Genomic DNA, 14,625 nt, shown 5'->3' with positions numbered 1-14,625 from the left:
TGGATGAGAAAATGTAGATACAAAGCTTGTAATCATTTTCCCCCAAGTCAAACAGCTAGTAAATGACACAGCCAGAATAACCAATGTGTTTCGGTTCTCATAACAATGAGTTTGTAGAGAGAAAATATTTATCCATACTGGATAATTTAATTACTAAACAGACAGGATCTATAGAAATGAAATAATGAGAAGGCTTTTCTTCACATACTTGGCATTCTAGTAGGTACAAGTGACTTTTCTCCAGCAACACCACTCTACTATATATATTATGGGAGGTCAGAGACATGACAAGAAATATCACTATATAATAAGACCAAAACAAGGACAATTACATTTATCAAGATCCTTGCAAGGAACAATTTTAAGCACTTATATGCATTGATTCACTTAATTCTTACATCAGTGTTACTATGGAGGTACTGTTGTTATTAATATATACTAGAAACAAAGGCAGAGAGAAATTATCCTACCTTTGATCACACAAACATAGTAAGAACAAAGCTGTTTAAACCAAGGCCATCTGATGTCAATCTACATCAATATTCTGCTCTTTAATACCCTACCTGATTATCTTGATAATAAAAAATAATATTTTGGTCCATATTTCAGTGTATTTCTCCTATGTGTCAATGTTAGTGGATTTGGGTTTGAATATGGATTCAGATCAATGTTCAAAATCAGAAAACAAAATACTAGTTTATAGCTGAAATAAAACTTGACTCTCCCGGCTATTGGACAATTTATCACTCTGGCTGCTTTGTTCCAGAATCTAAATACACTATCACTCAGAAGACTTTTAAGAAGAGAAGAATTTTTTCCCCAGTCCTGGGCTTAAGCTCAGGGCCTGAGCACCGTCCTTGGATTTTTCTCAAGGCTAGAGCTCTACCACTTGAGCCTCAGCACCACTTCCGGCTTTTTCTAAGTATGTGGTACCAAGGAATCGAACCCGGGACTTCGTGCATGCTAGGCAAGCACTCTACCACTAGGCCAAACTCCCGGCCCAGAAGAGAAGAATTTAAGATAAAAATATCTTAGATATTCAAAATACTTGTCTTTAAATGTATTCAGTTTGAACAACAGTCTTACAACATGTTTAATAAAACATTCTGATTTTATAGAAAAAGCCAATGGTATAGAAAATTGTGTTTGCCACACTATTTCTAAGTTGACCAAACCTAGACTGTTTAAATTATGACTTCTGATTCTTGGAATTGCAGAAATACTGGTGAGGAAGATACTGAGGATTCCAAATGTAAGTTGAAAATGACTCAGGCTTTGTTAAGTCTTTTCTGTGAACCAAGGCGTTGACCCATGGTATAATATAATAAAACAAGTATTAATGTCCATCAATCTAGAAAAGAAAATCAAAACTAAATTCTCAGAAATGGTGCTGTGGCTCAATGGTAGAGTGCTCGCTTACAAAGAAGTTCAGGGACAGGACCCAGGTCCTGAGTTCAAGCCCCAGCTATGGCAAAAAAAGAAACAATCCCTAAAATCTCCCATCAAAAGTTCATGGCAGTTTTTATCAAATAAAATGAAAGGATATAATAACTTATTTTAAATGACTAAATACTGAGTAACATTGTCCCAATTGTAAGGAAAGCTTAGTAAGTGAAGTAAGCCAGACCCAAAGAAAATAGGCTCCATGGTTTCCTCATTTGTAATAATTAGTATATGTTTAGGATAGTTCTAGCACAAGATCACAATAGCTCAATAGCTGTGAGCATATGACAATATAAAATGATGCTAATTGAAATGCACTAAAATATATGGAAACAAGAGGTGTTTTATGTACTGTGGGAAGTTATTTGTTTATTTTCATTTTAACTCTTATGGGTTACCCAGTTTTCATTGATTTTTACTTTGATACACTGTGTCTTCTATATGTGTTTATCTGACTTGGGAAAGGGAAGGGAAATAACCAAATGGTAAGACAAAGGACAAAGGGTGAACCAATGCCACAGCGATACTCACAAGATGGTATGTTGGAAATTAAATTTACAACTTGGAGAGGAGGTAAATGGGGGGAGGGAAAGCAGGAGAAGGAGGATGTAACACTGTTCTACAAGAAATGTATTCATTACCTTACTTATGTAACTGTAATCCCTCTGTACATCAACTTTACAATAAGATAAAATACTATTTTTAAAAGAAGGTGGCTATAAAAAGCAAGAGTAGCATAGTAAAATAAATGGAAGTTAATAAAGAGTGTATCATCATATGAATTACTATGATCATCTATCAGTGGGCTCAGTATATATTAAGGAACTGTCTGACATCATAAACATTGTCACAAGGATCTTTGATTTTTTGTTTGTTACATTTCAATTTTTGCCAATGGGTTGGAAAGCTTGAATCAATATCGTCCAACTTCTAGCCATCATTGGTTGACGGGGTACTCCTAAGGCATTAACTTTGTGACATATAAGGCTAGGCTTAGAAAAAAAATTTACTCCTTGTATTTTTAGTTTTAAGAAACAGAATTGTAAGAATGACCACCAATAAACTTATAGTCTCCCCTTACCTATGGATACAATCGATGAATATGATGAGAAATAATATCTATACCTTTGTTACTTATGTGACAAAAGGGATTTTGCAAAGTTAAGTCTAAATTTAAGTGGCAAATTATATAGGTAGGCCTCACCCAATAACATCAACTCTTTGAATCTGGCCCTATAAGTCTAAGATGGAGGAAGTGTTGCTTTCTTATAGATACAGGAAAACAAAGGAAGGAAGTGGGAAAGCTCTAAGTTCTGCAAGCTGCCCCTGGATGGCTGCAACTGAGGAAAAAGATACCTTATATGTGCAACTGAATTCTGCTAGGAGGCAAGACATTCTAAACAAAAAAGCTAGTCAGAAGGTGTTGAACTTCTGACTTACACAAGTATAAATTTACAATCGAGGACTATTTTAAGCCATTGAAAGTGTGGTAAATTATTACACAGCTATAGATAACTAATATTATCCTTACTGAAGTGGTGATATTGATTTAGAATTCAAAGAATCAGAATATGGGAATTAGCAGGGTTGGAAAGAAGTATTGAATTACATTTGAGAGCAAGTTTTATCTTCAGTTATACCTCTATTGGGTCCCTGGCCTACTATTTAGCCACAGAACATTGAATAATGGACTCAAGTCTCTTATTTTCTCATCTGGATAATTGCTATAGGCCTTTTCTCCTAAGCCTGCTGCCTAGATTCAATTAAGAAGGATGTAATAAGAATTAGATGTAGCTTGACTCCCTAGCTATATGAAGATCTGTGTGCTATATACTTTTAAAACTTTTAAAATAATTTTTGGTTGAATAAAGGGATTATACCTTCACTATCTCAGAACATAGATGATTACTCCAAACTAACAGAGATGTCTTTACTCTCTTTTTTATTTAGTTTTATTATCTTATTGGTTGGACAAATTAGTTGCCGCTTAAGAAAGTAGTTCATGAGTACACATTTGCATATGTGTTATCTTCAACTTCTCAACAAGTTCTTTTGGTGAGAGAGGATACTAGATCTTTCATGATAAATTTAAAGAGACAGAATATGATTTTTTGCGGGCCCCATAAACCGATGTTTATCATGTTCATCAATACAGATGATCAAAGACATCAGACAATATTGATCCCTCTTAACAGCGTTTGTCATAATCTCTTAGAGAAAAAGAAATGGAATTCCAGAAGAAAGGATGGAAGTGACTGAGAAAACCAGCAACACAATTTTATTTTAATAAGTATTTCTAAAGGCTAGTTAAAATACATTCTATTAAAAGGGAAAAGCTACTGTTCACTAATGAACCAATGGAATGGGTCCCACCAGATTACTTCAGTGTGGTCAATGATAAACAAACCAAAAGGGAAGTCATAAGTCCTGCTGGAACTAGGCTTCAGAGAAAATCTTACCGCTTCCTGATTAGGGGGCAAGACAGAAAGTTGGTAGTGATAGGAGAAGCCCTCTTGTCTTTGATTGCCCAGGACCTTTCTGTTTCTCTTCATCATGAAGATACCATTTTTGTGTCTGGAGTCATTTGTGAATTATTGCCAGACATGAACAAATTACCCAAGCTTCTATCCTCTTCCACATCTTCCTCACTGAACTACCTCTATGCTTTCTCCAATTGACTTTGAAAGGGGAAGTTCTTCTGAAAGATTTGCCCAATTTTAATAAAATCTCCTTCTAATGCAAGGACAATTATTGAGACACCCTGGCAAATTTCTATGCTCTATTGAAACTATGAATTTTGAGAAAATGAGAAGTGAAACTAAAAATAAGTATATATTTAATGGGGTGTGGTATGAATGTCTCTAGCTCTATTTTATATGCATTTGGTCTTATCACATGCACTATTAATGTATCCGAATTAGATATTTATATCCAAGTTGGGAGGAATGACAAAGTTCCTCCATCTGCCAAACTCAAGAAAAGTAGATGACAATGTCAATTTCTACTGATAGTAGAATGTGGGAAGAATATGAGCAACGTCATATTTACATAGTACTTTTATAATTTTGAAATCTCCAGTTTATTCTCTATATTCTTAAGACCCTGTTTATTCTCTGTATTCTTAAGACCCTAAGCTCCTTAACTTTGTGGAAATTCATCATTTCTTTAATTCAACATATATCCTTAGTACTAAGCACATAGATGACCTTCAACCAGTATTTATTGGCTGATGATTCCCTAATAGACTTAATTGAATACTTTCACTAAAAGTATGTGCCCTCTCTTCCTCTCTCTCTCTCTCCTTGTCTCCTTGTCTCTCTCTCTCTCTCTCTCTCTCTCTCTCTCTCTCTCTCTCTCTCTCTCTCTCTCTCTCTCTCTCTCTCTCTCTTCCTATCTTTCTGCTAGGGATGGAACTTGGGGCCTTATGTATGCTTGAGAAGTTTTATCATTGAACAACCTCCCCATTTAAAAGGGCATATTCATCTTTACAATTGCATTATTTGCAATGTTTCTCAGATAAAATATCTGAGTCAGAAAAAAGGAGAGACTCAAACTGAAAGTCACCATTGAAAACTGGCAGCTGGACAAAACCCAATTAACAACACATCTTGGTTTGCGGATTGATTAATATCTCCTCAATTTATGAAACCACAGATTTGAAATTTCACTGTGTTAAAAGTTTGATTAAAGTTAGATGGATGAGCCCCTTACTGCAAAAATCTTCTTTAATTTTTTTTGTCAAACAATTGTAAAAAGGGCTATTTAACACGTGAATTTATGCACACCATGCATCTTGATCAGAGTTGCTGCTTTGATCATTCTTCCCACCATCTATTCCACACTATCTTTGATGTGGCATAGGTGACTGATGAATAGTTTCTAAGTGAAGCCACAATGCACTCTAGAATTTGTTGTTGTTGTTTTTTGTTTCTTTGTTTTTGTCAGTCGTGGGGCTTGAACTCTGGGCTTGGGCACTGTCCCTGAGGTCTTCAGCTTAAGGTTAGTACGCTTCCAATTAGAGCCACAGTGTCACATCTGATTTTCTGTTCTGGTGATTAATTGGAGAGAAGTCTCTTGGAATTTCATGCCAGGGCTGGTTTTGAACTATGATCCTCAAGCTCAGCCTCCTGTGTAGCTAGTATTACAGGAGAAAGCTAATGGTACATGACTTGTTGTTTTGCCTTTACAGCGATTACATTTTTTAAAATCTTCTCTACCCCTATTCAAATGTGTTTTTTCTTAAGAGGAAGTAAAGCCTGAGAAATAGGCAATGTTTTCACCAGGATGATTAATTAAGAAATCCTGATTACCACACAACCCCAAATTGCACTGCTTTGAGCTTCCAAGTCCTGTGAGCAGCACATGTTGTAACAGCAGCATTTAGATTTCTTTTGACCTGACAGCAAACATCCTCATGAAAGTCTCAAGGCAGAGATAAAAAGAGGCTATTTTCCAACAAGTAAGCTCAGCTTTATAACCAGATAAAAGAATGGACTTTTAAAAACTTGCAGCAAAACTTAATTTATTTTACTGCCCTAAGTTATGCAAAGAACTGATCTTTTACTTTCATTGTCTAACATCAGTTTTCATTTTTATTTATTTTTTTCTTACGAATTGTTATTTTATTTCTAGAGTCAGTTGAGCATAGACATATAAACACATTTCAACAATTTTACTTATATTAAAAGGTCTTATGTATAGAAATTTCAGGGGAAAAAAGAGATTAACCATTAGGGGGAAAGAGGCAATATTTTCTTCATTTTAAAATTATTCAATAAAAATTATGTATTTATTATAAAAAAAAACTTGCAGCAAGCAACATTTTTGTTTTACAGACATACCATGTTGTTCTTTATGGGATTTTTAACCTGAAGTGTGAACTTTGCACATGAATCTCCTTTTTCCAATTTGGATTAAGATGACTGGATGTGCTATAAATGATGTTGACAATCATAATCACTTTAACTCATGAAATGCCATAGAACACAGCTCATTAAAATCTCCATTTCAAGTGAGTGAGGAGGGAACAAAATTAAATGGGAGTGTTGTGATTCAAAACCCAGATTATTGTGCCACAAGATACTGTTTGCTTTTCTACATAGCACTGACACATTTTCAAACTCTCCTGTGGCTGTAGTTTGGTCTTTGAATTTCTCCACACAAAAGAATGTTCAAATAATCTAGGCCAAATACTCTAGGATAGAAATGACAAGGATTGTTGTACCTTCAGAAGCTTGTTAATGGGACATCGTGAGAAGTAAATAGGAAGAAAGCTTCCAGTTATCCTGACTTGGCCTCCCCATTACTGAATTTTAGGCCCTCACTAGCATTCTGAACATTGATTGGTACCTAGTTACAAATTTTTTTGTAGGTCATGGAGCTTGAACTGGGCCTGAGCACTGTCCCTGAGCTCTTCTTTTCAAGGCTATCGCCCTACCCTTGAGCCAAGTCCCACTTCCTGTTTTTTAGAAGTTACTTGGAGATAAGAGACTCATGTTCTCTTGTGCCCCAGCTGGCTTTGAACCTTGATCCTCAGATCTCAGCCTCCTGAGTAGCTAGGATTACAGGCGTAAGCCACCGAGTCCAGCTTGTCACAAATTTTCTTTGCAAGATTAGATGACTGTGTCAGGGAGCTCAGCTCCACTCACTAATACAGGAAAAAGGAAACCTGTTCATGAGCATGGCTCAGCTCATGAGTATTCTACAGTAGATAGTCTGAGAAATCACTGGTTTGTTCTTCCTAAGAAATGACACTTGGATATTGGCTTTGAAAATTTGAGGAACTGTCCAATTCTTGCTCTTACCGCACTGGAACCCCGGAGGAAGGATAGCAGGTTTCGACAGACTGGCAGCAGAATCAGCATACAGTTGAAATTCAGGCAGGCTGCTGGGGCCCTGGCCAGGGCCAGTGCTGACTAGAAGAAGCACAATAGGGAGTAGTATAGTGACCCCTGATGAACACAGAAAGCCCTACTCTCATTTCTCCTTGTTCCCAGCCTGAGGCCAGACACCAGATGCCCTAAGACATCTGGAAACCAAGGTCATGCAAAGCAAAAGATTTTCTTTTAGGCCTGCTGTAACCCTCTTTTTTTAAATAAAAAGCTGACTATTTAATCCAACTCAAGATTTGATTATGAAAACTTTCATATATAAAGAATTTGAAATAATATTACTATACATTTTGCATATTTATGTTGCCATCCCTCTATATATGCATCAAGCAATATTTTTGGTTCTTTGTACAATCAATTGTGGCTATCAGTTCACTTCCTAATAAATACTTAAGCATGCGTATCATTAACTTGAGTTCAGTAACCAAATTGGACCATTTTCAGATTTTAAACCAAGTTTCCTTAGACCGATTTTTAATAGTAACTTAAATTGGTAGACTGTAATATTTTAGCATTATAACTACAAGCTATGTAATATTACAGAAGTTGCACATTATGGATAAGTTGCAGATTATCAGTGTGAGCAATTATAATTGTAGAGAACAATTACTTAATCCAATTATTTTTGCAAGTATTTATATATACTGACAAGGCATACTAAAATTATTACAAATAACTAATTCATGGTTTCAGCATGACGTAATAATGTTCTAGTGTAGATGAGATTGTAATTATTTTCCGTAGTGCTGTGGTTTATACTCAGGCCCTTGCACTTGCTAGGCAGGTGTACTACCATCTGAGCCACATTCCCACACGGTTTGTTTTCATTATTTCCTGTCACCACACTTTGTATTTTGTTTAAATGGGGTTTCAGTAATTTTTTGCCAGGCTTGTTTTGAACTGCTATCCTATTGACCTCTATCCTAGGACAGCTCACATTACAGCCCAGAGCTACTGCACCTGGCCTATACTGACGTAAAATATATGATGAACAGGCCTGATCATTCAGGGAAACTAAAAGTTACTATTTTTTAAAAAAGAAACTCAAGGGCCCCCAATGTAAGTTCCTTCAAGTTTCTAGAGATAGAGAGGTTGATTTTCTGAAGATCTGAGAAATCTTCTTTACCCACAAAAGTGGTAGGATTCAGATGACTTAGAAAATATGCAAAATTAGCTGGATGCCAGTGGCTGGCACTTGTAATTTTAGCTATTCAAGGAAACTGAGATCTGTGGATTAAATTTCAAAGCTAGCCCATGCAGGAAAGCTGTGAGACTCTTACTTCCAATTAATCACCAAAAAATGCTGGAAGTGGATCTCTGATACAAGTGGTAGAGAGCACTGGCCTTGAATAAAACAAACAAACAAACAAACAAACCAGAGATAAGAGTCCCCAGCCATGAGTTAAGCCTGAGGACCAGCAAAGAAAAGAAAAAGAAAAAAATATGGGGAAGCTCATTTATTCTACACACATGTGTCACTTGTGGGTAGATGACTCCAAAATGGCCTTCCATTCCAGAGATTTCAAGCTAAACAATGGTACATGGCTTAGGGGGAAGAGAGAGATGTTTCTTGGACCCTCTGCTATGCTGCTGTTTATTTTACTAGCAGGCCTTTGCACTGGAGGGAGTGAGGCTAATATAGCTGATTGAGTTGGTCACAAAACTTCCTTAAAATATTAAAGGAAATAATAAAAAGGGAAGACTAAAAATGTGAGCCAGTCAGTATTGCCTGAGGTAAAATTATACTTACCCCAAGAAGTTTTCTAGTGTAAAAGTACCTGTCTTGAAGATCATAAATTCGGTAGTACCAGACAAAGAGGAAGACATTCAGCCCCAGCCACACCAGCTGCATAAACAGAAAAGAATCCGTAATGTTTTTGTGTCTCAATAGATAAAATTCCACATAAGACAAAAGTCAGATGTAGGTCAGGACTTCCCCAAGTTCTGCTTTTGAAAACATGGCTAAAATGCCAAGTGCAACCAGCTTAAAGCTAGTTCTTTCCTACAACAAAGCCATTATGCTTTTCTGTAATTAATCTTCCCATCCTGTATTGTTTGTGATGGTTATTTTACTACTTAGCCAGATAAGAAATCAGTTATACTGAGTTTCTTCTCATTTCTTTTTCCTCCTTACTTCTTGATTTTAGAGAGGTAAATCACACTGATTTGCAGGCAACATGAGAAGAGAAGGCAATATATCAGTATTCCTGTCCCCCTACCAACAGAACACTGAATTCTGCTTTCAAGAATCAGTCACATCCCTGTACACCGCTCCCCTGCTATGAAAGTCTCATCAGATAACATGACAAACTTCCTTTCTACTTGATAAAATTTTCTTAACTCTTGAGGGAGGGGATGTTGATCATGAAGGAGCAGGTGAGAGGCATAGAGTTTGAAGACAAAGCAAACTTCCTTCCTAGATTGTGATGTTTTCATTTCAACCCAAACTTAATTTTTTTTCACATGATGATGCTGCACAGTCCTCTATCTTTGGCTCTATAATGATCTTTTATTAAATATTGGATTACTAATCATTGTTATTAACTATGAAACATCCATAGGTGCTTGAGAAGAGTCTATCTTTACAAAGAAGCTGCAAAAACAGGTCTCCATTTCTTGAGCTTATGCTTCCCAATAGGCTTGCTAAGCTGTGTCCTCATTTTCCACTAGATGAGTGGATAATTTAAAAGAAGATCAGTTCTTAGGGAAAACTGTAATAAGAGCTAAGAGTACAATACAACTTGTTTTTCATAGGAGTAATAATCTCTGAAGTGGCACTAAGAAATCAAGTTCACAGTTTCAAATCCTTAGATGTCTATATTGCACTAGAATGCAGGTTTGGTGTAAAATGCCTTCAATAACAAACTATTTTCTGGCCTGGTTTTATTATTTAATTTCTTTCTGCCTCTAAAATTGAATGATCTCATATAATCTATATACAATGCTTACAAAAGTTCCATTTACTAGTGTTCTTTTTTCTAGGATGCTGACTGTTTGGAAAAGCTATTTGAAAATAGCATTTCTTTCTGCCCAATTTGTCTATAATGGCTTTGTTGAAAGTATCTTAGTAGCAGAGTTATATCCTTTGTGTTCAAAATCACACAAACAAATGTCTAGTTGAAATTTAGCCAATATCTGCTTATTTTTTCTCAAAATAGATTATATTGCTAAATATAATTGTGTATTTTATATAATACATTGGTCTAGATAGTTCATTTTAATTATTTTCTTTTGGATTTCAGTAAAACTCAAAAATGACTGAAGTGTACACCTCAGAGAATAGATGAAACTTGTTTTTTTTTATTTTTTTTTATTTTTTTTATTTTTTTTGCCAGTCCTGGGCTTGAGCTCAGGGCTTGAGCACTGTCCTTGGACTTTCTCAAGGCTAGAGCTCTACCATTTGAGCCTTAGCACCACTTCTGGCTTTTTGCTATGTATGTGGGGTACCGAGGAATCGAACCCGGGTCTTCATGCATGCTAGGCAAGCACTTTAGCCACTAGGCCAAACTCCCGGCCCATGAAACTTGTTTTTAACTTAATTATTTTTGGTGTTATTACTAAAGATCAATTTCCCATACATGAGTCTATCTTTCTCTTTGTTATCTAAAAATGATTTTTAAAAGTTTTTTTTGTCACTTGTGGAGTTTGCACTTTGGGGCTGGGCAATGTCCCTGAGCTCTTCAGCTCAAGTCTACGGCCCTACCCCTTGAACCACAGCACCACTTCCATTTTTTGTGGTTAATTGGAGTTAAGAGTCTCACAGACTTTAGTGCCTGGGTTTTCTTTCAACTGAGATCCTCGGTTCTCAGCCTCTTGAGTAGCTAGGATTATAGGCGTGAGCCATCATGCCCAGCTGACTTAAAAAGAGTTTTATTTAACCATTTTAAGCAGTTTAAACACATGGAAAATAGAGACATTTGCCTCTGAGTAACTAATGAATAACTCAGAGTTAGGGATAATTAACATGAAATGTCTTTTATTCTCTCTATGAAATGCAAACTTAATACTCCTAGAAGCTCATAAATAAACTAAGAGAACTGGGCACTCTAGATATATTTTTTAAGAAACAGAAGAATAAATTTAGTCTGCATACAAATAAATGTTTGTTCATAAAGCAAATCAATTTCTCATACAATAATAACAAAAAAATCCCACCTTTGTACTATTTCAGCTTCCAGAAGAAACTAAACGTATGAAAGAATTAATAAATAATCTGTTGCTGGTACTTACGATGACAAAGATGGAGACCCCCTCATTCACAGCCCAGTTCCCCATGGTGGCAGAGAGTCAGTGTGCTTTGTGTGGCTTTATTCTATACTGTGTTGCTTCTTCCTATGAGGAAATGAAAACTGTGGTCTTGAAGCAATAAGTTTCCTTTTCTATTATCAGAAATTAGATAATTGTTAGTCAACTGCAAAAGCCTGTTTCCACAACAACTTTAAATCTTTCAACCACATGAAATCCAGGAAAACAGATTGGAAAATGAATTCGGTATCTACAAACTGAGAAATGACAGAGTTCAAGGGATGCTTTTCAGTCAGGGGACTTTTCTTTTTTAAACAACCAAATCTGATTGCAACTTTCCAGTCACCCAACTAGCCATGTCTTTGTGCTTTATAAAGCACAATAAAGAAGTGAGACATTTTTTGCCAGGCTTTTGTGGCAGCATTTGTATCTTCATTGAGAAAAGTAACGAGAGCAACAATAGATTCTATATGAGGCTTACTACACTCTATTTGGTATACATATATATGTGTGTATGAAAGTGCCTATGAGCTGAAATACACACATTTGTATGCATACTCACAGCACACTAGCATGCACATACACAACAATTCATTCAATTCTCATAACTCAGTCATATAAAGTTGTTTCTATTATTGCAATTACATTTGAAGATGAGGAAACTGAAACTCATAGATGTTAAGCTGCTTGGCCACAGATAGAAAAAAATTTGAGATTGGAAACCCAAATGCTATGGCTCCTCAGTCTGTATTTTTAACTATGATATCCTGGCTATAATCTCCAGCCTATATCAACTACCTACCACTACAGAAAACAAAATACAACAAAATACCAAATATTCAGATGACAATGTTGTTCCTAGGCAGACAACATAGCTCTATTCTCTATACTATATAAGTCACACCAAAGGTATATCAGACCAAAGGTATGGTCGGTGCCAAAGCTAGATATAGTAACCATTTTCCCAATTTTGGGGAAAGAACAGAAGGGTAGGAAAGCAACCTTACTATTAGTTCAAAATTGAATTAACAAAAGAAAAATAAAAGAGAAGATGCAAGAATTCCTTTGACTATTATGGACAAACCACATGGCTCAGCCTAAGAAATTGTGAGGAAATAGTAAATTACTATAGTTTCACTTCATAATATTCAGGGAAAGGTTCTCAGCTCTGACCTCCATGGCTCTTGGAGCACGTATAATCCACACAAAAGGAAACTGCTCTCCTGGTTCGTTTTTCTAAAGAGATGAATTCAGAGGAACACAGTTGGACAGTAAAAACATGAGAAATTACATGCTTCTTTGCTCTCTAATCTATTCTCATTTCTTTGTCCCACTGTATTTAAAAAAAAAGAATTATAGTTGCCAGCCTGCTTGCCTTGTAACTTCTGATATATTTAACTAAACAGGAAGATACAAAGGGAGAGAAACTGGAGTTTTCCTTCTTTTGACTTTTTTTTGTTTTAAGTGGTATTCACAAGCTGGGTGCATCTCTAATGAGGCTGCAATCCCCAGTGGATGGCTTTCACTCAGTGTCATGAGCTTCGGTTAGCTAATACCACTGGAGCTCAAGCTCTTGCCAGATGGCCCTGGCTGCTTCACTGGAGTTACACCACTTCCTCCTACTTCTTCTCTAACACTGAGGGTGGTAACCACTTCCTACACTTGGAAATCTTTATATTGCTTCTGCACTTCCTGTTGGGATTCTCCACTTTTCCATCATCCATGCACCAACTTTCTGATATGAAATCCCCTCTGCTGAAAATGGTGGGGTTAAAAAAATAATTTTCTAATTGGATTCTGAAATAAAAAGTAATTCAGATGTATACTTACTTTCTTAAGTAATTAAAGAAGTAAGGCATATAAGCCTAAAGAGCTATAGAATCCCTTAAAAGCCTGTTCTCCCTCCTCATTTTAGCCACTGTCACTCTCCTCCTCAGAAATAATTCCCACTCTGGGGAGCTCTTGAAAGTCAACAGTGCTCTCCTGTGCCTCTTTCCTCTATTCTTACCACATCCAATCCTATCTCACTCTTCAAACCTTTCTCATCATTTTCCATCTACCTCCTGAAGACTGTGCTCTGCTGGGGAGGCAATGAGAAGGGGACAGTGAAGTTCATACACAAAGAGATTATGCTCACTGTCTCAGAGGCTTATTTCTTAAACATTTTCCCATTCCCTTTCTCTGCCTCTACAATTTCAGAAGAAAATTTGAAAAGGAAACCCCATCTTCTGTAGGTAACGGAGCATTCCCTCCTATTGATTTGTTTTCCTCCCTTGTGAAAGTAATCTCAGAGCTAATGAGTAGTGATTTCTTGAGATCTTTAAGCGCCTCAATCAGTTTCACAGCTGGAGAAAGAGAAGTCAATTGTGAGTTCCCTGGAATTCAGTAGATTCCGTGGAAAGGAACTTCTTCTTTTGAGAATGCTGTTTAAGAAAACTGCCATGAACTTTGTTCAGAGACAGACATTCAGAAAGGTTGATAAACAAGAAATAGGATTGGTAGAATGGCATTAATTACACATGGAAAAATGAAGAAATTGAAGCTAGGGGAATCTCCCAATCTCTTTGGCTTCTACTGTCTCCCAAATTGATACCATCAAGATAGACTCTGGTGACCATAAACATGGGTTCACCATTCTCAATAAGCAATCATCAACAGCTTCAAGGTTGAAATGGAGTCCTAGATACCTTTGACTGAACAAAAGAACGGAGAGGAGAAACAGATTCAGGTTTCCAGAAAATTCTTTTGTAGCTCAGATTCCAAAGTAGAGCCCTTATTATTCCAAGATAGGGAAACTTTAGAAGAAAGGGAGAGGTATTATTACCAAGGTACCCAACATGTTTCACTCAACCACTGTACTCACAGAGTTGCAATCTTCTGACTAGTCATCCATAGGCAAGGCACTTAAGACAGATAGAATTGGAGCATGACAGCTCTAGAAAGATCAGGGTATATAAAAGAGTGAAAGAGGAAGCAAGTCCACTTGTCTAAATCTGGCTGTTACGGGCATGCACTACTGCACCTACTTTATTTGTTGGGAAGGAGT

General features: G+C 36.5%; 1 protein-coding gene across 1 annotated transcript in view; it reads right to left on the bottom strand.

The window, feature by feature from the left end:
• Cybb (cytochrome b-245 beta chain) overlaps nt 1-11,643 on the bottom strand; it is a 37,434-nt gene extending 25,791 nt beyond the window's left edge. Inside the window, exons 1-3 of the mRNA XM_090325726.1 lie at nt 11,565-11,643; nt 9,085-9,180; nt 7,248-7,358 (exon numbers count right to left, since the gene is read on the bottom strand). Of these exons, the coding sequence (XP_090181852.1) occupies nt 7,248-7,358; nt 9,085-9,180; nt 11,565-11,609 (252 nt within the window). The 5' untranslated portion in view covers nt 11,610-11,643. The remainder of the gene's footprint in view (nt 1-7,247; nt 7,359-9,084; nt 9,181-11,564) is intronic.
• Between the last annotated feature and the right edge of the window lie 2,982 nt (nt 11,644-14,625).

The sequence above is a fragment of the Megascapheus bottae genome, chromosome X, assembly GCF_031878675.1.
Source record: "Megascapheus bottae isolate mThoBot1 chromosome X, mThoBot2.hap1, whole genome shotgun sequence".
Taxonomy (NCBI): Eukaryota; Metazoa; Chordata; class Mammalia; order Rodentia; family Geomyidae; genus Megascapheus; species Megascapheus bottae.
Note: the sequence above shows the minus strand (reverse complement) of the source record. Positions and strands in the feature narration are given on the sequence as shown.